Genomic DNA, 21,686 nt, shown 5'->3' on the forward strand with positions numbered 1-21,686 from the left:
TTGCTGCAAGTCTCTTGAACATCGGCAACTGTGGTGCTTCAGATGTTCTTTGGTGAAGCCATATAGTATTCACATGAAACTGATTAGCATACTTTCTGATCAGATACGTTTTGGAGAAGCTTATCTGTTTATGTGCAGTTACAGAAGAAAATACTTGATATAGAACTAATAGGAAGTTGTGAAGAGCAAAAGCATCTATTTCAGACATTTTTCATTTGAGTCTTTAAAAAATTAAGTTACACATTTTATAAATAGGATAATATTTTGTTGCTATGCGTTGGAGAATGTTGAGGGTTTTTCTTTCCTAGCTGAAACTTTTTTTTCCTCCTCAGGGGGAAAGCAAGGATTTGCTCTTTATTTTGACAGCAAAATATAATGCCTGCATTCTTGAGTATAAACAAAGTGGAGAGAGCATTGACATCATCACCCGAGCCCATGGCAATGTTCAGGTAAGAGGTACAGCGTGAGTTAGGACCACACAGTAGTGTTCTGTATATTTTGTAATTCTGAATTTGAGCTTTTGGGCAATGTGTATTCCAAAATGTTAACATGTAATTATTTAACTTATTACATTATTTAAGTAATGTAAATAATATAATGTTTTATGTAAGTTGAAAATAATGAATAGTGCAATTTGAGAAGCATTGCTTGTCTTTCTCTATGTATCAAACTGTAGGATGGACACTTTTCCACTGAGTCTTGTCTCCTTCTAGTGATGTGCAGACTAAAAATATATATTTTTTCCTTCTGGTCATTGTTATGAGATCTAAATAACTTTGTTTGTTCAGGCAACTATTTTATATACTTGTGTACTTGGGGTCTCCTACAGGCTCTCAATGAATATTGTTCAAGGAAAAAAAGATAGATTTTATATTCTAATCTCAGTTGTTAGGAATCTTGTTCTACATAAAACATTACTATTCTGCAGGAAGCTGACTTATAAATAGGAGATGTTTATATGCAGCAAAGGGAATTGGAGTGGGCAGTTGCCTTCATCCCATGCTTTCAGACTTCCCAGAGGGATCTAATTGCCTACTGTGAAAAACGGGTTGTTGAATTAGATGGACTTCTATCTGACCTAACAGGACTTTTGTTCTCAGCATTCAGTTATGATTTGAAGGCCTATTCTTGTAAAAATCAGGGTCAAAATTTTAAAAATGTGAGCTGTTTTTAGTAACCGAACAAATCTGTCCTCTTTTTTTTTCCTCCTAATTCTATATTGTATTAATCCAAACTCAGTCAGAATCCCCAGTTCTCTCTCCCTTCCATCCAAATCTGATTTTGGGGGAACAGATTGTTTTCATAATTGCACTGCCCTTCCCTGTTTATCGTATTTAAAGGCACAGTCATTTTTTCAGGTTTGGAGGAAGGCAGGGATTATACTAATGGTTTCATTATGTTTCAGAAGCTCCTTCACCACCTTTCACCTTCCAGCTCCAAATTAAAAAAAGATTACATATTTTACATTATGCTTTGAAGTTCCTGGAAGCTGTTCACTGACTATGAGGGTAATAGCCCACCCCTTCTCCAAGAGTGGAGAAAAGACGTGCTTATCACTGTTAGCAGAGAGTGATTAAATACTTACAAGTGGTATTATGAACCTCTTGTGATTTGCATAAGGGCTAGGAACATTTATTGTAATTATTTTTTTTTTCAAATCTACAAAATATATATTGTGTATTTAAATACTATCATCATGTAAAAAATAAGCATTGTCTTCACCTCTAGTTTGCACATTCATTTCAGCTAATTTAAAACAATAACTTTTCAGAGGATAGAACCTGCAGCCTTGCCAGAATACGTGTTCTTGAGACATAATTTCACAAGGCTTCAAAACCCAATGAAAGGCAACCGTACGTATACCAAATTTTATATTACAGGTAGTCCTCACTTAACGACCACAATTGGGATTGGCAACTATCGCTAAGTGACACATCATCAAGAGAGACATCACATGACTGTGATAGGCTTACAACCTCACTTCTGCTGGGGTCATTAAATGAGACATCATGTGAGTGTGACTTGCGATTTTGCTGCTGGCTTCTCCATTGATTTTCCTTGTTGGAAGCCAGCTGTGAAGTGTGCAGATGTTGATCATGTGACTGTGGGATGCTGCAATGGTCATAAATGCCCTTCAGTTGCGAAGTGCCCAAATCTTGATCACGTGAGCACAGGGATGCTGCAACAGTTGTAAAGTGTGAGGACCAGTGTAAAGTTACTTTTTAAGTACTGTTGTAACTTCAAACAGTTGCTAAACAGGGTGGTCATTAAGTGAGGACTACCTGTAATATCAGTCCTGTTTATTTATAGTTTTAAGATCTTGAACTTGGGCTGTTAAAAAGAAAGTTATAATAGGCTTTCTTTGTATCAAAGCCTATTAAATAGCAATCCTCTTAAGTTTTTTAAAAGGGAAGAGAAAAATTCTACATTCATTTCTTCTGTAAAATTTGATTTTTTTCCCCTGTTGGGTGTCAGGCTGCATAAAACTACTTCTGCTAAAGTATAAAAATCAAACTGATGTGTTTTTCAGGTATATCCAATCCAATATAATACGGAATTAAAAGTTGTGGATTTAAATATATAAATGTATAATTTTGTGTTGATATATAGCTTTGTCAGTATCTATGAGTTTACTGTATTTTTGAAACGGCAGTGATGGATTCATAGTGATTGTAAGGTATGGACAGAGGCACCAAAAAAGAGATATTACTGCTGATTGAAAGTCTAGTGTACCTGAACAATGTATGCCAGCATAAATTATAATACTTACTCATCATGAGTGAATCAACTGTTGACTAGTGCACAAAAGGCAATTTAATGGATTTTAGAGGATTTAGCCTTGCATGTTTTATTGATACAACAAAAGAGATTGAGCTTACTGAGAATATTTGCTTTATGTGTTGTCCTCTAGGATCGTATTGGTCGTCCCTCGGAAACAGGTATAATTGGCATAATTGACCCAGAGTGCAGAATGATTGGACTGAGACTTTATGATGGCTTGTTCAAAGTGATTCCTTTGGAGCGAGAAAATAAAGAATTAAAGGCGTTTAATATTCGACTAGAGGAGCTACAAGTGATTGATGTGAAATTCCTCTACGGCTGCCAGGCCCCAACCATCTGTTTTGTTTATCAGGTAGTCATATTGGGTCTGAATGTGTGTTGTCATAAAATTGCTGAGCAAGACTAATGGGGACAAACAGTCTATGAACATTATTTAACATAACTATTAATTATAAACAATAGCTGAGTTAGTTCATTGGGGGGGAAGTCCAGAATCTATAGTAAGGTAGTATTGTTACTAGGACCAACCAAACTGTTACAAGAGTAATGGCAAGTTTTGAGTACTTCAGGACTTATCAAGTTAGGTGTAGTTTAGATTCAAGTTAGTTTAGGTGTTACCAAAAACAAACAGGTAGGGGGAGGAATAGGAAAGAAGCAGAAAAATCCAAAATCTAAATCACGAGTTTCAGTCATGAGGTTTGCAGTTTAAAGACAGTCTCAGGATGATGCTTGTAGACCAAATATACTTACTGCTGATAGGTGTTGTCAATCTCAGGTTGCATTAGCATTCAGGGAAAAACAATAATACAATTTTTCAAGTATTGTTTTCTTTACTTCACGTGAACATTATTTTGATTTGACATCTTTGACTTTCTATTACTATAATGCTACTAGCCCATGCCTAAGGCTACTGATTTGATTCAGCTGTATTATTTCTAATGTACAAACAGGTTTGTTGAAGTTCAAATGATTAAAATAGCTCTCCTTTAATATGCAAAGCTGTTAAGAACTTTAACTGATTTGTTACATTTTGTTTTTTCTGTGAATATCAAACTAGAAAACTGGCTTAAGCACCCTCTAAAAACCATGATTTGATTTCTCTAGCAATCCTGGTTTAAACTCATTTTCCTTGTATAGTTCATTCCTCTCTGGGAATCGCTTTTGGGACCAGAATATTAAAGGTGATGTGACCCAGGATTAATTTTTATTGTTTTTTAACCATTGCCCTTGGAAAGCAGCATTGCTCATCATCCTGTAAACTTGTTGCTTTCATTACTTTTATCTATGGTATTCTGAAATATCTACTTATATATAATTTTGCACTGGGCAGAAAGGAAGGAAAATCCCTTTCAGCAGAGGAACCAAGCAAGTTACCTGCAAGGGCATGGAGTGCTTCGAGCAACTGACTCCATTTCCATTCTAGATATAGAGAAAATGAGGGTCCCCCATGTAGAACAAAAGCAGCATTTGTTTGTTTGTTTTTAAAAATTTTATGGCTGCTCATATTGCTATAGTAATTCTAGCTGGCTAACTACATATTAAAACAGAGTCAAAATACACATTAAAACAAAATTAGCGTATAAAGGCAGGTGAAATAAAACTCCAATCTACAATTAATTCAAACTACAATCACATGAGCTCCAGCTAACTACTGAACTTCCCAGTCCGGGATACTGAGTTTCTTTGCTAAATGCATAAGGGTGAATTTCCTCTGCAACTATCATAGAAAGATGGGTTAATGGACAAGGGACAGAGCAGTGTTTGCCTTTGCCATCTCTATTGTGAGTTTCCCAACATCCCATCCCATCCCATGACAGAAATGCAGTACACTAGCAGCAGAAGCATGAGCTGCTCTGGGCCTCCACAGTAAGTGTTAGACATGATTTACTTTTTGTGTGTCTAATATTAAAAGTATGATAGGCAAGTGGCAAAGAAACTTAACTTTGCTATCAGTCTTTTATGCTGGGTGTAAATCTTTTTCCTGGACAACTAGCATAAAATGAACTAGGCTGTCAGTGGAGACTGGGATCCACTGTGCTTGTGTTCTGCACAGTGACCTGGCATAGGAAGTCTATGGGGCTCATTTTTAGATTGTAAAATATCTCAATCTGGTTATAATCACAAGAGAATTTGACATTAGTGGTTTATCCATCCTCCTTTATAAGAGACATTGAGTGAAATTATTTGTACATTAGTAAATAATTTTATAGGACTAATTTCCAAGGTTTGTTTTACTAAATTAATCCAGAATATGTACTGTCTTGAGATTCCAGTGTCAGGAAGATGGGATTTTTAAAACTTACTTTGTTTCAAAAACAGTTTGCCACAAAGTGGGGGAAGTTAAACAAATTTGAGGGCTTTGGTTAAATAAAAGAAAATATTTACTATTTGAAATAATGTAAAAAGTATGTAACTTACTAATTTCCATTAGCTGTACTAGAACAGGAACAATATTGTTCAGTATTGAAGAAACCCTTTATTTTGTGAGAGAAAGGCATTTAGGTTTTGAAGTTGCTTTAATGAAAGTGCATTATTTTCATTGTACAAATCATTATAAAAGTAGAAGAGAAATGTTTTAGGGAATGCTTGATTCTTGTTATTCTCATATGTTAAATAAGGGTAACTAAACAGTGTTGGGTTTGCATTCAGTGCTTTGCTTTCCATCTCTCTAGGATCCACAGGGCCGTCATGTCAAGACATATGAAGTGTCTTTGCGTGAGAAGGAATTTAACAAGGGACCCTGGAAGCAGGAGAATGTAGAGGCTGAAGCCTCTATGGTGATTGCCGGTTAGTTTGTGTCTAAAAGATATGTATGTATTTATTAAATTTGTATGCCGCCCATCTCCCCCGATGGGTGACCCCGGGCGGCTCACAATTAAAACAAAACCCACAAACAATTAAAAAATAAATACACATTAATTAATTAAAATTGACTAATCAGTTAAAAGGTCAAGCTGTAGAGCAAACCCTATACATAAAAACTAAAAACATTCAAGATGATGGGGGGCAGACTCAGTTACCCCACAAGCCACTTCCACCGATGCGAGCCCCCATCCGGCCCCCACGCCATCTGTCATAGCCAGGATTTCAGGCTCTTCCTGAAGGCCATGAGAGTGGGGGCACACCGCACCTGAGGAGGTAGGTTGTTCCACAGGGCGGGGGCCATGACAGAAAAGGCCCTCTTCCTAGATCCCACCAGTCAAAGTTCCTTGACTGGTGGGGTCTGCAGCATGCCCCTTCTGCTGGACCAAGTGGGGTAGGCTGATGTAACGGGGGTGAGACGGCTCCTCAGATAACCTGGTCCTGTGCCATGAAGGGCTTTAAAGGTGATAACCAACACCTTGAATTGGACCCAGAAGCAAACCGGCAACCAATGCAGCTCATGTAACAGTGGTGTTATATGTGCCCCCCTGGGGGCATTCAGAACTGTCTGCACCACTGCATTCTGCGCCAGCTGTAGCTTCTGGATACTCTTCAAGGATAGCTCCATGTAGAGCGCAATGCAGTAATCCAACTGGGAGGTGACCAGGGCATGAGTGACCGTGCAGAGGGCCTCCTGATCAAGGAAGGGGTGTAACTGCCGCACAAGACGAAGTTGCGCAAAGGCCCTCCTAGCCACGACTGCCACCTGCTCTTTGAACAGGAGTTGTGAGTCCAGGAGGACCCCCAGGTTATGCACCGGGTCTTTGTCTGGGGTAGCGCGACCCCGTCAAGAACCAAAGATGATAAACTCCCAGATCTTGAGGCTCCCTGAACCCACAGCCACTCCATCTCAGCAGGGTTCAGTTGAAACCTGTCGTCCCCCGTCCAGGCCCCTACAGCCTCCAGGCACCGCGAAAGGGTAGCCACAGCATCACTTAGGTCACCTGGGATGGAGATATATAATTGAGTATCATCAGCATACTGATGATACCTCATGTCAGCAAATGACTTAAGGTAACTCTATAGTTATGTATACATAAAACCAGCATATAAAAAAAGAAGTCCCTAGAGTGTGGGATCCCTAGAGTGTTTTTAAGCCACTTCATTAAACTTGTACTTAGAAATAAAAAAGCAGCAGTTCTTTCTGGACTGCATTATAATGGGGATGGGGGTGGGGCAGTTGGTCCAATTTCAATTTGTGCTCAAGGCTCTCTGGCCCAGAATTGTTATGTAACCTGGGCAGTGCCTGTGGTGAAATCAGTGCTGCTCAGTGATAAGTACATGCCAGGCTCAGATTTTCTTGTAACCTTAAAAATTCATCAGAATTCTGCATTATACTAACAGTGAAGCCCTGCAGATAATTGACAAATTACACAGCTGCACTTTTAGCTAAACTATGCCAGCAGGGAAAACTCAGGAATTAGTTCAAGGTAATTGTTTGAGGATATTAGTATCAAAGGAAGAAAATGAATTAGAAGAGAAGCTTAAGCCACAAAAGCTTGAATATTTTAAAGACAGATCTGAATTTAAGTTTACCTGGTAGCTTTGTGAGAAAAAGGCCTACTTTAATGAAAATCCGTGAAATTCATGATTTCTTACTATTTTTTTTATTGTAATAACTACCCAAAAGCAAGTTAAATTGCTGTGTAAGAAACTGAAAGGGAAATTAAAGTTTTGTTTGTGAGTAAAGAAAAGGAAGTCTGGTTTCTAAAATATATCGTCAAAACATTGATTCCCTGAATTTCTCCTGATAATCAGTGGTGTGTTTTCATGCTTTAAACTATTTTGTTACATTGAAAAGTGGCTTTTCTCTGGTGAGCAGGAAATTCTTTGGATATAAACAACAGCTAGTTGAAAAAGTAGAGAGGGGAGGATCCTACAAAGAATCTTTAAAACGTGAAAGGGAGTTCATTTCATTTAACACACTTGGGTTACTTGGCTTGTATTCCTTTCCTTGATTATTCTTTATGCATCTGATGTGAATATTCCCAACAATTTCTTGTAGTGCCTGAACCATTTGGAGGGGCCATCATTATTGGGCAAGAATCCATTACTTATCACAATGGTGATAAATATCTGGCTATAGCCCCACCCATTATTAAGGTAAGCAGCATACCTTTTGGAAAGGTATTTGTTTAAAGCTGGAATTCTGGGCTTCATATTTACAGTAGGGTTTAGTGTAGAGGTAGGCAAGCTGGTACCCTCCAGTATTTTATACTACATCCCATAAGTCCCCACAAACATGGCTTGTATCATTTGTACAGTTTCAGTTTGCTTGCCTCTAGTTTAAAAATTCTGTTAGGACTGAAACTTAATTTAGGTGTTAAGGCATTTTTACTGGGTTTTAACTAATTGTTTTTACTTCTTTTAACTTTCTGAGAACTGTACAGAGTTGTTGGCAAGTGAGAGGCCTTAGAAGTTGAAATTAGAAATAAATAGGCATTTTTATGGGCAGCTGAGCCTAGATTAACAACTTGTGGCCTTCTCTCTGTAATTTCTTAGAATAAGGGTAGGCCAGTAGACACATTTGGAATCTTGAGAATGTGTTTCATGTGTACGTAAATGGCTGTCGTAAATTTGGCCAAATACAGAATACATGTTTATCAGAAAGCAAACTAGGGAAGCTGTTCCTTATATCCTGTAGGACATTTTTTTAATTATTGCAGCTTATCCTTTCTAGAGGAATAATCAAATTGTTTGAATCAATGTTAAGGTCATCCTGCTTTTTCAAAGACTTTCTGAGTAATGCCTTTTTTCTGAAACAGCAAAGTACAATCGTATGTCACAACCGAGTGGATCCAAATGGATCCCGTTATCTGCTGGGGGATATGGAGGGTCGACTATTCATGCTGCTTTTGGAGAAGGAGGAGCAGATGGATGGCGGAGTCAGTCTCAAAGACTTGCGTGTGGAACTGCTTGGGGAGGTAGGTTTTATTTTCTCCATTTCTGGGGCATTTGGTGTGTGATGTCAGCTGGAAGAAGCACTAGAAGGGCTAAGGAGAGGTGGAAAAAGAGTTTCCTGCAGATACTGGAAGAGACTGAGTCCTTTCATAATTTTCCAATTAGAGTTTAAAATTGTGGTGCATTAAAATAAGCAAAAACTCTGGTGTTCGACAATATTTTGTTAATAGAAGTTTGTATTTCAGGATTCATAATTGGAGGATTATATCTCTTCATCATTTAATATATTCTCATAGATCTAGCTAAGTTTTTAAGAATGTATTTCATTTACAACCTATTGTTTATTGAATATAGTAAAAATAAACATTGACTAAAGAACTAAACAAGATTATTCACCAAAGGCCTCCCTGGATACTTTTTCTCCCAGTGGAAATATTAAAGAAAGCAAGCTAACCTTGATATCATCCTTGGCAGGTTCAGAACTGGAGAATAGCCATCTCTTGCATTCTCAAACACGCCTCTGGTGGTGATAGGATCAAGAGAATGATCTCTCACGTATATGTTAGAGCCCAGATTGGGACACACATCATTAAATACTGGCCTTCCTCAAAGGAATTTAAAGAAAAGTGCTAACTTCAGGATAATTTAATGTACCAAATGAGGCTGAGAGAGAATGTCATCTAAAGTCACTTACTGGCTTTCATAGTTGTGAGGGATGAATCCCTGACTTGATATGACTAGTTTTTGTCTTTGTGGTAATATATGTTCATTGGATACTTTTTAATGTATCTTTTAATGTATCACGTATGTGCAGCTAATGTATAATATGTGTGCAGCTATTGAAATTCAAAGCCAGAAAGGTGTGTTGGATCTAGGTGTGAGTACAATCACTGCACTTGTCAGGATCTCCTTAAAGATGCCACATCTTTTCTTGCGCAAAATCCCAGGAATGTGCATATCTGAGTTCAGGAGCTGCTTGCAGGTACAGTGAGCGTGTCTGTGCCAAATCCAAAGTATCTTTCCTGCTTTGGGTTTAAATAGCTGCACATCCCTATTATCATGTCTTTTAAATGCCTGATATCTCTCTGTCTGCCTTATCTGTACCTAGACATCCATAGCAGAATGCCTGACATATTTGGACAATGGTGTTGTGTTTGTTGGCTCTCGTCTTGGGGACTCCCAACTTGTGAAGGTAAAGTGTAGCTTTTAATTAATTAATTAAGTACCAAGAAATAGTAGTTTGCGAATCTTTTACCTCCTATGTATTTAAATTATATTGCCATGAGACCTCTAATTTCATTTTTATCACCCCTTAGAAATTTTACTCTCTTGTTTTTTTTTCATTTTATATTGAAACAAAATGAGACAGAAACGGAAAAATGTAGACCAAAGAAAGAAAATTTAAGCAAACAACTCCTTGTTTTCACAAGAAGCTTAATATTCTTATTTTCATTCCTAGCTCAATGTGGATAGCAACGAACAAGGCTCATATGTTGTGGCCATGGAAACCTTCACCAACCTCGGGCCTATTGTGGACATGTGTGTGGTAGATCTTGAGAGACAGGGTCAAGGACAGGTAAAACTTGATTCTTTTTTCCCTATGCCTGGATTAATGGATCTTGCTGAGGTGCTTTATGTCCCTTTTGAAATACTGCTTTGCAATAATATCTTTTGCCCAAGTTGACCTGTGTGATGTGTATGAATCTCCTCTGTTGAAAAACCCAAACTTGTTCCTCTAACCAAACTTGTGAGTTAGGAGGAAGCTGATAATTTTTGACTGATCCAGCAGTTAGCTTCATGGCTGAATGCTGTTGTGAGGTCAGGTCTGCCCATTTCAAATTTGATGTACTTTCAGTATATCACACTAATTCTGGTAAATCTGATGATAATTTGGAAAATGATTATTCTGTTGGCACTGTAAGTAATACAGTGCAAAGGCTATTTCAGGGAATTAGAAAGACTAATTTTTCTGTCATATACATTAAATTCAGGAACAGTAATACAGGGCCTTTTCAGGAAAGTTCTTATTTTGCTACAGCAGTGGAACTGACTGTAGGATTTTGTCTTAACTGAGATTTTTGATCAGGTAACCTACTAAAAGATACAGGCAAGGGTGGACATGAATTACTATTCTCCATAATTACATAGCATGTCCCTTAAACATTAATAATGTAATTATGGTAACTATGTCTGCTTTCCACAGCTGGTTACATGCTCTGGTGCCTTTAAGGAGGGTTCTCTGAGAATCATCCGGAATGGAATTGGGATTCATGAACATGCCAGCATTGATCTCCCAGGGATTAAAGGTGTGTTGTGTGACTCCATTAGCAATGGATGATGAATGGATGATGGTGTATACTATTACCAGGGTTGTCACATCTCAGATTTTTTGAATGAGCTCTCCCTACTTTTAAAATTTTTAATGTGTGCTAGTCCTCATGAAAGCTTAGAACACTGAATGAATTGTTTAGGAAAGTTTGAGGAGCAAACTGGGCATCCTTTCAGAAAAAAGGATTTTGGTATTTTGTGTGTGTGCGTGTGTGCATGCCTCCAGTTTTTTTTTCTTTTGGTATATTACTGTCTTTTTTTCTTTCTTGGTGTTCTTGCTGTGTTAATGTTAATGTTAAGATAAATCTTTTTTTTACTCAGCCTATTTTGAGAATCTTAATTTTTGAAAGTACAATGCATTTTACTTAGAAACAATACACAATTTATTAGAATATATTGTACAAGGCCAAGAGCTTTGAATTAGCATAGAGGAAACATTGATGACTCAGGAAGAAAGTGTTTGGTTGGCATTTTTGTTTGTCAAGTTATGAAATTCCTTGAGTTTTCCAGAGGAATTTAATAGAACTACACTGTGTCTTTCAATTGCAGGATTATGGCCTTTGAGGTCAGACTCTCACCGTGAAACTGATAACACCTTAGTGCTCTCTTTTGTGGGACAAACCAGGTAGAAGAATAAAATCCATGAAAGTGTTGAATTTGGCCCTTGGTTAGATTTTCTAGGGAGTTTGATTGGGCTTTCCTACATTTTGCAGGGTTTTAATGTTGAATGGGGAGGAAGTAGAGGAAACAGAACTGACAGGATTTGTGGATGATCAGCAAACTTTCTTCTGTGGTAATGTGGCTCATCTGCAGTTAATCCAGGTAACCTCTAATTTTTTGTTAGTGGTAAAACTTAAGGCATGAGTGACCAAAGTTTTGGGGTCAAGAGCCACATTTGGAGCATGTGGAATATGTGAGGGTGGGTTATGTTCAAAACAGAAAGTTACCATGTCCATAGTAAGCACCATATTTTTCCTAAACTCTAGTGAGATTTTTTTTTTTCGTGATTTTTTCCTATCACACTGTTTTCACTTCAGTCAGTTGTAAACATGGTGGCTTACATTTTTAAATATTTGTAGCAGTTGAAGATGGAGGTGCAGAAAGCCTTATATGTGAGGTGGTCACATGTTCATGTGCCCAAAGAATATGTTACCTTTGGGTTGGGAAGAAATGCCTGTGGACATTTATTTGTCCCTTTAGATAACATCAGCTTCAGTCCGGCTTGTCACTCAAGAGCCAAAGGCCCTTGTGAGTGAATGGAAAGAGCCAAATGGGAAGAACATCAGTGTTGCTTCCTGCAATAGCAGTCAAGTAGTGGTAGCTGTGGGGAGAGTGCTGTACTACCTGGAAATCCACCCCCAGGAACTCAAGCAAATAAGGTCAGTCTGAGCTATCTACCTTGGGGATATTTTGTGTCAGAGCTGAGTCTTGCTGTAATGTTGACATTTTAATTTCTTGCTAGCTTTACAGAGATGGAGCATGAGATTGCCTGCCTGGACATCACTCCCTTGGGAGACACCAATGGCATGTCCCCTCTCTGCGCTATTGGCCTTTGGACAGACATTTCAGCCCGTATTCTTAAGCTGCCCTCATTTGAACTGTTACACAAGGAGATGTTAGGAGGAGGTAGAAATTTCATGTGTGTGCTTGGTGTTGGGAAGGGCAGAGTATTGCAAAGAGTGATGGTCACGACCTTGTATCTCTGGTTACAGAAATTATCCCACGTTCCATTCTGATGACCACCTTTGAGAGTAGCCATTATCTGCTTTGTGCCCTAGGAGATGGGGCCCTGTTTTATTTTGGACTGAACATTGAAACAGGTAAACATGTAGTTTTCTGCCCTTTGGATTTTCTTTCTTGATTTCAAAGGATTAACAGATTCCAGGCACATAAGATTTTTTGCAGAACTCAAAATCTAGCAAGTAGAGCTTGGCACAAAAGGTACAAGTAGGAATAGAGGATTTGGACCCCAGAAATCTGTTTGGTCCAAACTTTAACTGAGCTGAGTCATTCCACATCAGATTCACTCATTTCTTCAGGCAGCAAGGGAGTGCCATAGCTATCATTTCCTGGTTCACACATTGCATTAGTGTATAATGTAATTTGCTTGGTTAACCCATCTGATTGTGGCTTACTCATGAAACAATGGTTAGATTATGGGAAAATGGACTAGAAGAACTGGATCTACATCCTCTCCTTGTTTATTGACCACAATCTGTTCCTTAAACCAGAAGTGAAATGGTCACTAAGTGACCACATGACAGAGAGGGAGGGAGAGAGACTGCAAATATCACTGGTTGCTGCTGTTTCATTCAGATAAAGTTCTCTTGTGCAGCTTCACCAGTGCTACTCTCATTCTGGTGTGTGTTGTTGTCAGGTGCACAAAATTTGGTTGTAAGTGCACGTGTAAGTTGGAAAATGATTTTTTTTTACCATATTTGCAAATGGTCACTAAACGAGGTAGCCGCTAAACAAGGAGTGGCTATACTTTCTGTCTTTGTTTAACAGGTAACTAAGGTTAAGACATCAGGAAGTTCATGATTATATTTTTCAGGATTTAAGTATAAGACCAGCCAAGGGTATGTGAATCCTGTTTCCCTGAACCATTTTTCTGTCCTAAATCAAGCCCACACAGTATCCAGAAATTATTGTTGGCTCATGGAGGAAAAATACAGTTATGCTGCTCCTATACATACATATAGCTGTATTTTGGGATGTAGATGTGCCAAAGGAGGAAAACTAGCGTGCTGGGAGAAAACAATGCTCATACCAATGGCCTATGTTATTCCCTTCTACCCATGCCTCCCCTCCAGTTGTATTCCTTAAAAAATTAAAGGTTAGAGTTCCCATATTTTTTGTCTGGTTTGATCCTGAGATGGGACAGTTATTTTAACATTTCTTGAAAGATCAGTAGACCTAAAAAGGAACAGGTTGTTTTGCTGAGTTAATTAAGTGTTCTATACTGGGAGCAATTGCAACTCTTTAAGGTGATTTTTCTTCTGTCTTTCAGGAATATTTTTAGGTACATTTAGAATAGCACAGGAAATACACTTTTCTGAAATATATCAGCATTTCATTTTTTTCAGTAATGGAAAGTAGTTGTCACAGTGCGGCTAATTCCCCCTGCCCCCCTTCCCCCCCATCTCTCTCAGTAGGTAGCCTCTAACGCTATCCTTTCTCTGACAGGTTTGCTGAGTGACCGTAAGAAAGTGACTTTGGGAACCCAGCCCACTGTTTTAAGGACATTTCGCTCCCTTTCCACCACCAATGTATTTGCTTGCTCTGACCGCCCTACTGTGATTTATAGCAGCAACCACAAACTGGTCTTTTCCAACGTCAATCTTAAGGAGGTGAATTATATGTGCCCTCTCAACTCAGATGGGTATCCTGACAGGTAGGTATCTCTGGTTCCTTCCTTTCAAGTGATCAGTGGGTCCACAAAACATAGCATACTCTCTTCCTGCTCAGCCAGTCTGGTCAGATCCTTTAACTAAGTAGCCAACTTGGGCCATATAGAGAACACACAAATAAGCAAACTTACTTTTGAAATATTGAGATTAAACGAATAGGAGCAAAATAGTAGATATTTCCAAAGTAACAGAAGAATTGCTTACATCATATCCTTCCTCTTCTTCCCTTTGCTGGTGCACCCTGGCTAATGTGAGTCTTTGGAAAATACAAGTCATAAACTTATTGTGTAGTAAATATTCAGCCTATCTTATATCTTCATGTAAGAAAGGAAACTTATAATTCAACTGCATTGTATGTCATTTTTTCTGTGTTGTATTTGATGTGGTAATATTGTGCCATAAGAAACTTTTTGAGTGGTCATGACTTTTATTCCCCATTATGCAAGTCGGCAGGTGATGATCACTAGCCAAGAAAAGTGGGATTTCCAGTAAATTGTTTTTCAAGTCACCTGCTCTAGAATGGATTTGATTGGTCAAAATTAATATTCTTCAGTAATATGCAGGAGGTCCCTGGTGAAACAGACAAAAACTTGCATTTGGAGTTGTACGTGGAACCATAATTGTGAAGATACAGACTGGCTGTGATCAACTCCAGAAAAATTAGGAGATCTCTAGGAATGAAAAGATTTGTTGAAGGTTAAAGACTCAAGAAGAGGAAGCTAAAAAGGCTGCTTCTTTGTACTGCAGGAGGAAGCTGTTGGAAACAAATACAATGGCAGCGTTGCACCATAAACATACAAACCTCAACACTTGTGTCTTGGTCTGTCCTACCAACACGTGGGCTGTTTTCCATGTATATTTTCTCCCTTGTGTCTCTTAATAGCCGGATGCCCCTATGTATACTGATACTTCATGAAACAATACTAATTTTGACATACATTTGCTGCAGGATTTTTTTTACATTTTCATTTCTGGCAAGTCTTGTTAACTGGAAGTCCTAATATTGGACTATTTCTGAAACATAGTGGGTAAATACTCTAGAATTGAGAAGTGGAGTGGAGTGAATTTTTTTCTTGAAAATGAAATACTTTTATTTTGTAGCTTGGCTCTGGCTAACAACAGCACTTTGACAATTGGCACCATAGATGAAATTCAGAAGCTGCATATCCGCACTGTTCCCCTTTATGAGTCACCCAGGTGAGTAGAACTAAAAGTTGTTGCTAAGGATTCATCAGCTTTTAAATGATGTAACTTTTCAAACTGTAAACTTGTAGTATGTCTCCTTTCATTGTTCAGGGATGAAAAATTTTTCTGGTGAATGAATTGTGAGGTTGATGGATTTTTGTAAGGTTGCATGCTTTTTGTAGCATTTTGGACCTCTTAACTTGGATGTTTATGAGGAATCTGGCACCTAAATTGAATAAATTAAATATTACTTCTATGAGCAATGTTGCTTGGAGCATATAGGTCATATATATGTATATATACACACACACACCATGTGTCCCTTTTTGTCATGTAGAAAGATCTGTTATCAGGAAGTATCTCAGTGTTTTGGCGTGCTCTCCAGCCGTATTGAAGTTCAGGATGCTAGTGGAGGCACCACTGCATTGAGGCCCAGTGCAAGTACCCAGGTGAGAACCTATAATCTTTCAGGAATGCCTTGAAAACACACTGGTTTCAATAATTACACAGAAGGAGTAATTATTGCTTAACATTCTGATTATGTCTATAAATCACTTGAGAAGTCATCTTAATTTCTCATCTGACAACCTAAACTTGGATAGAGACATATTTTAGGGCTCAGTACTTGTTTTGTGGTAAAAATATATTGTGGCTCAGTCATATGTTCGACTTTCTCCAGTGATTTAAATCCTTGCTAACATACAGTGGGGCAAAAAACTATTTAGTCAGCCACCAATTGTGCAAGTTCTCCCACTTAAAAAGATGAGAGAGGCCTGTAATTTTCATCATAGGTATACTTCAACTATGAGAGACAAAATGGGGAAAAAAATCCAGAAAATCACATTGTCTGATTTTTAAAGAATTTATTTGCAAATCATGGTGGAAAATAAGTATTTGGTCACCTACAAACAAGCAAGATGTCTGGCTCTCACAGACCTGTAACTACTTCTTTAAGAGGCTCCTCTGTCCTCCACTCGTTACCTGTAGTAATGGCACCTGTTTGACCTTGTTATCAGTATAAAAGACACCTGTCCACAACCTCAAACAGTCACACTCCAAACTCCACTATGGCCAAGACCAAAGAGCTGTCGAAGGACACCAGAAACAAAATTGTAGACCTGCACCAGGCTGGGAAGACTGAATCTGCAATAGGCAAGCAGCTTGGTGTGAAGAAATCAACTGTGGGAGCAATAATTAGAAAATGGAAGACATACAAGACCACTGATAATCTCCCTCGATCTGGGGCTCCACGCAAGATCTCACCCTGTGGGGTCAAAATGATCACAAGAACGGTGAGCAAAAATCCCAGAACCACACGGGGGACCTAGTGAATGACCTGCAGAGAGCTGGGACCAAAGTAACAAAGGCTACCATCAGTAACACACTATGCTGCCAGGGACTCAAACCCTGCAGTGCCAGACGTGTCCCCCTGCTTAAGCCAGTACATGTCCGGGTCCGTCTGAAGTTTGCCAGAGAGCATTTGGATGATCCAGAAGAGGATTGGAAGAATGTCGTATGGTCAGATGAAACCAAAGTAGAAGGTTTTGGTCTAAACTCAACTCGTGTTTGGAGGAGAGAGAATGCTGAGTTGCATCCAAAGAACACCATACCTACTGTGAAGCATGGGGGTGGAAACATCATGCTTTGGGGCTGTTTTTCTGCAAAGGGACCAGGACGACTGATCCGTGTAAAGGAAAGAATGAATGGGGCCATGTATCGTGAGATTTTGAGTGAATACCTCCTTCCATCAGCAAGGGCATTGAAGATGAAACGTGGCTGGGTCTTTCAGCATGACTATGATCCCAAACACACCGCCCGGGCAACGAAGGAGTGGCTTCGTAAGAAGCATTTCAAGGTCCTGGAGTGGCCTAGCCAGTCTCCAGATCTCAACCCCATGGAAAACCTTTGGAGGGAGTTGAAAGTCCGTGTTGCCCAGCAACAGCCCCAGACATCACTGCTCTAGAGGAGATCTGCATGGAGGAATGGGCCAAAATACCAGCAACAGTGTGTGAAAACCTTGTGAAGACTTACAGAAAACGTTTGACCTCTGTCATTGCCAACAAAGGATATATACCAAAGTACTGAGATGAACTTTTGATATTGACCAAATACTTATTTTCCACCATGATTTGCAAATAAATTCTTTAAAAATCAGACCATGTGATTTTCTGGATTTTTTTCCCCATTTTGTCTCTCATAGTTGAGGTATACCTATGATGAAAATTACAGGCCTCTCTCATCTTTTTAAGTGGGAGAACTTGCACAATTGGTGGCTGACTAAATACTTTTTTGCCCTACTGTAGCTTCCCAGTATTTACTTAGGTTTCTGCCTCATCTCTTTTGAGGAGATCTCAGAATGTATTGGTGTTTCTTCCATGTAGGGTGATTTTCAAGTACCTCTTCAGTAAACAGGAAACTGGTAGTTTTGCTCTCCTGTTTCATAATGGTACCTTAACATAAATCCTCTTCCATTACTTCCTTCTCCTCATTGCAAATATGGCTTTATTCTTTGTAAATTTGGCACCTCTGATGCAGACCTTTCTTCCTCCAGTTTTTACCACAAACTTACCTCATTTTTTTTAGTTATTTCCTTCTAGTGGATGTTGTTTCTGTTGTTCCTGTTTCTCTAGCTTAAATTATTTACCTTTCTGTCCATGTTTTAGGCCCTTTCCAACAGTGTGAGTTCTAGCAAGTTGTTCTCTAGCAGCACAGCTCCACATGAGACATCATTTGGTGAGGAAGTGGAGGTACACAATCTGCTCATCATAGATCAGCATACATTTGAAGGTATCTACGTCCTAGGCTACATTTCACTGTTTGTGAGAACATTCTTTTTGAGAGGCATGAGAATGGGAGAAGAGAGTTGTGTAGGGTATTTGCTGGATTGGATCCCTTGAGTTCTCATGGGGCATCCTGAGAGTCACTTTATTGAGTTTCTCTAGGTTTCTGTAGTTGTATGTTTTATCCAGGTTGTTCCAAACAGTACAGTGAAATTTATATTGAAGTCTCTTTAACTTGTTTCTTTACTGTTTGCCTTCAGTACTCCATGCTCACCAGTTCCTGCAGAACGAGTACGCACTAAGCCTGGTCTCCTGCAAATTGGGCAAAGATCCCAACACATATTTTATTGTGGGAACAGCCATGGTGTATCCTGATGAAGCTGAACCCAAGCAGGGCCGCATTGTGGTGTTCCACTATTCTGATGGTAAGAACTAACATTTTGGATCTCTTTCTTCCTAGAGACAGCTGAGTTGCATAGACTTGCTTCTTTTTATTATTATTTTGTCATGGGAAAAGTGGGCTTTGTTCCTAAGTTCTTTTACTCTAAAAGTTTAGAATCTTCTTTTCAGCATTTGAAGAGCCGTCTTGTCTGCTTCATACGGAAAAGAATAGCCTGAATATCTTATTTTTAAGAGTCTGGGTTACTTGGATAGCTTACAGTAATAATGGTAATATTATTATGTGGCATAAAAGAAAACCTAGCAGCTGATAAAATTAAATAACTGTAACAGCACCACGTCTCAGGCTCCACAATACAAATAAATAGATTTTTAAAGTTTTAAAGCCTTGAAAAATAGGGAAAAGGTCTTCATTTGGCACCAAGTAAATCTCTAGGTAGTAGCAGGCACTGAAATAGCACTTTTAGCAACAGCTACTCACTTTGCTATTGCTAAAAGGGGGCACAAGGAGAAGGATCTCTAAGGATAATCTAAGGTATGGTTAAATGGTCACTCAAATAAGGAGACATAAATTAATTCTCATTCCCATTCTCAAGAGCAACCATAAGCTTTTTGAGCCCTCCCACTGATTCTTTCATAGTGATTAGTTGCATACTACTTGAGCCAAGAAGTGTTTATTTTCACCAAGAAGATGGATAGATCTGGTGGAGTTATCCTGATAGTTTTATGGCTGTTGAAGAAGATGAATAAAATGTTTAGCTAACAGTTGACAAAATATCTGGGGTGATATTGAGTAGTGTTGCAGAATGTGGAAAGAATCTTCAGAAAGGCAGGAGGAAAGTCTGTGTGTAATAGCTGTAACAGATTAACTGCACACCAGGCTTTATTATGTGTTGTGTTATTGCCACAGGATTAGCATATAGCACCACATATTTGCAGACTAGACTTTGGTAGTTTACCTTCCTTTTGGGGGGTGGAGTGAACTCATTTTAGTCATTGTATCTAAGTGGTTGCTAAGAGTTGATACCAACTTGATGGCACATAATCAAAAAGAGGGCCAAGGGGTCTTCCGTTCACTTCAACAGTTGAAATGACCTGAATGCTTACAGCTCTGTGGGTGAGGCACCATCTTTGTGAAGAACCCTGGGCTGATGTGAGCATATGGAGGTTTTAACTGTTAAAAGAAAAAGATGATGAAAGACATCCCTGACATCTTGTAGACCAATCTTTCTGTGTCCTGCTTGTGTTTAAGGTTGGGTGTTGGGGGAATAGGTCAGAAGGTAGCTAGAGTTCACTTGCAGCTAGCATTTACATTACCTTGGATCCACAGTGAACAAATTGCCTAAATTAATCTCCAGAAGGTTTCATGATAGAATTCTTTTAAATACTTTGTAACATCATGCATTTTATAGCAGAATTAACTTTGTGCTGCAGAAAGCAAGGAGGGCTTCATATAATCCAAGGGGGAAGCTACATTTCGTAGCATAGTATCACCAGGCTGTACTTGAGGTGAGACATATGCAGCACTGCTACAGTTAATCTGTTTGTTGCTATTTGTAGCTACTCCATGGAATATAAGGAACCTGCATATTTTTCAAGTACTATTGTATTAATGTGTATCCTAGGTAAATTGCAGAGTCTGGCTGAGAAGGAAGTAAAAGGGGCTGTCTATTCCATGGTGGAATTCAATGGAAAACTCTTAGCCAGCATAAACAGCACGGTAAGGCTTCCAAGAGCTCTCGCATCAATATTTTCCAGAGCTGGGTTTGCTTAGTGAACTGTGGAAGACAAGTGTTTTGGACTTTGCTATTGTTCCAGTTCTGTTTTAGACTTACCCTTATAAATCTGTCTTGTTCTAACAGGTGCGACTATATGAATGGACAGCAGAGAAGGAGCTTCGCACAGAATGCAACCATTACAACAACATCATGGCACTCTATGTGAAGACAAAGGGCGACTTCATTTTAGTTGGAGATCTTATGCGCTCTGTGCTTTTGCTTGCCTATAAGCCCATGGAAGGGAATTTTGAAGAGGTATTAATTTCGTTTTTACCTCAACGGATGTAATGGAGATCCCAATAAAGTGTTTTAGAGGACAGAAGAACATTTGGTGGGAGAAGAAATTAGTTGTTCATGCTTTTGATTTATGAAGTTCTCAACTTAGTATGATAAGATGAGATGATAAACATAATTTGTCAAAACTGCTTCCAGGGCTCCCTACAGTTATTCATACTGATGTGGATGTTTCAAATTGTAAATTCTGGATCGCAATCATTATTTATTTATTTAAAATTTTTAAACTGCTCAATAGCCAAATCTCTCTGAGTGATTTATAATATAATATACTAAAAAATACAATTTGAATAAAAATGTAAACAATAATTTAAAAAATACCATATAAACTAGGTAGCAGCAAGTCAATTATTCAAAATCTAAAACAGTATGACTAAAAGTACACTTAAGAGCCAATTTAAAAGGCTGGGAAAATAGAAAGGTCTTTCCCGTGTACCAGAATTATGCTAAACCTTAGGTACAAAGCCAGCTGGGTGACCTTGGGTCAGTTACTCTCTGTCAGCCCTAGGAAAAAGGCACTAGCAAACCATTTCCGAAACCTTGCCAAGAAAACAGCAAGGACCTGTCCAGGCGGTCACCAGGAATCAACACTGACTACACACACGCACGCACCGGAAAAAAAAAATATAAAAGAAGCTCTCTCCCTTGTAGAGGTGCATCTCACCTGCTTTGGGGGGGCGGGGTTGCTGCAGAAGGACCTTATTAGACAATCTTAAGGTCCGAGTAGGTACATAACAGTAGAAGGCACTCCTTCAGGTAACCTGGTATTAAGTCATTTAGGGTTTAAAGGTTAAAACGAACATTTTGAATTAGGTCTAGAAAAAGGCTGACAATCAGTGTAGATGGTGCAGTACTAGCAAAATATATTTATATTGACTAGTCCCAATGAGCAGTCTAGCCACGTTACT

The 21,686-nt window shown here is 38.8% G+C and overlaps 1 protein-coding gene across 1 annotated transcript in view; it reads left to right on the top strand.

The window, feature by feature from the left end:
- Nucleotides 1-21,686, top strand: part of DDB1 (damage specific DNA binding protein 1) — a 28,553-nt gene that overhangs the window by 1,191 nt on the left and 5,676 nt on the right. Inside the window, exons 3-22 of the mRNA XM_007441380.4 lie at nucleotides 333-449; nucleotides 2,912-3,133; nucleotides 5,454-5,568; nucleotides 7,709-7,806; nucleotides 8,469-8,627; nucleotides 9,713-9,796; nucleotides 10,064-10,180; nucleotides 10,808-10,910; nucleotides 11,482-11,557; nucleotides 11,646-11,754; nucleotides 12,133-12,311; nucleotides 12,395-12,558; nucleotides 12,645-12,752; nucleotides 14,119-14,326; nucleotides 15,444-15,539; nucleotides 15,865-15,976; nucleotides 18,191-18,314; nucleotides 18,568-18,732; nucleotides 20,332-20,426; nucleotides 20,569-20,739. Of these exons, the coding sequence (XP_007441442.1) occupies nucleotides 333-449; nucleotides 2,912-3,133; nucleotides 5,454-5,568; nucleotides 7,709-7,806; nucleotides 8,469-8,627; nucleotides 9,713-9,796; nucleotides 10,064-10,180; nucleotides 10,808-10,910; nucleotides 11,482-11,557; nucleotides 11,646-11,754; nucleotides 12,133-12,311; nucleotides 12,395-12,558; nucleotides 12,645-12,752; nucleotides 14,119-14,326; nucleotides 15,444-15,539; nucleotides 15,865-15,976; nucleotides 18,191-18,314; nucleotides 18,568-18,732; nucleotides 20,332-20,426; nucleotides 20,569-20,739 (2,622 nt within the window). The remainder of the gene's footprint in view (nucleotides 1-332; nucleotides 450-2,911; nucleotides 3,134-5,453; nucleotides 5,569-7,708; nucleotides 7,807-8,468; nucleotides 8,628-9,712; nucleotides 9,797-10,063; nucleotides 10,181-10,807; nucleotides 10,911-11,481; nucleotides 11,558-11,645; nucleotides 11,755-12,132; nucleotides 12,312-12,394; nucleotides 12,559-12,644; nucleotides 12,753-14,118; nucleotides 14,327-15,443; nucleotides 15,540-15,864; nucleotides 15,977-18,190; nucleotides 18,315-18,567; nucleotides 18,733-20,331; nucleotides 20,427-20,568; nucleotides 20,740-21,686) is intronic.

Source organism: Python bivittatus, unplaced genomic scaffold, assembly GCF_059951505.1.
Source record: "Python bivittatus isolate LINGU-HERP-01145 unplaced genomic scaffold, Pbiv_v1 ctg000480_np1212, whole genome shotgun sequence".
Taxonomy (NCBI): Eukaryota; Metazoa; Chordata; class Lepidosauria; order Squamata; family Pythonidae; genus Python; species Python bivittatus.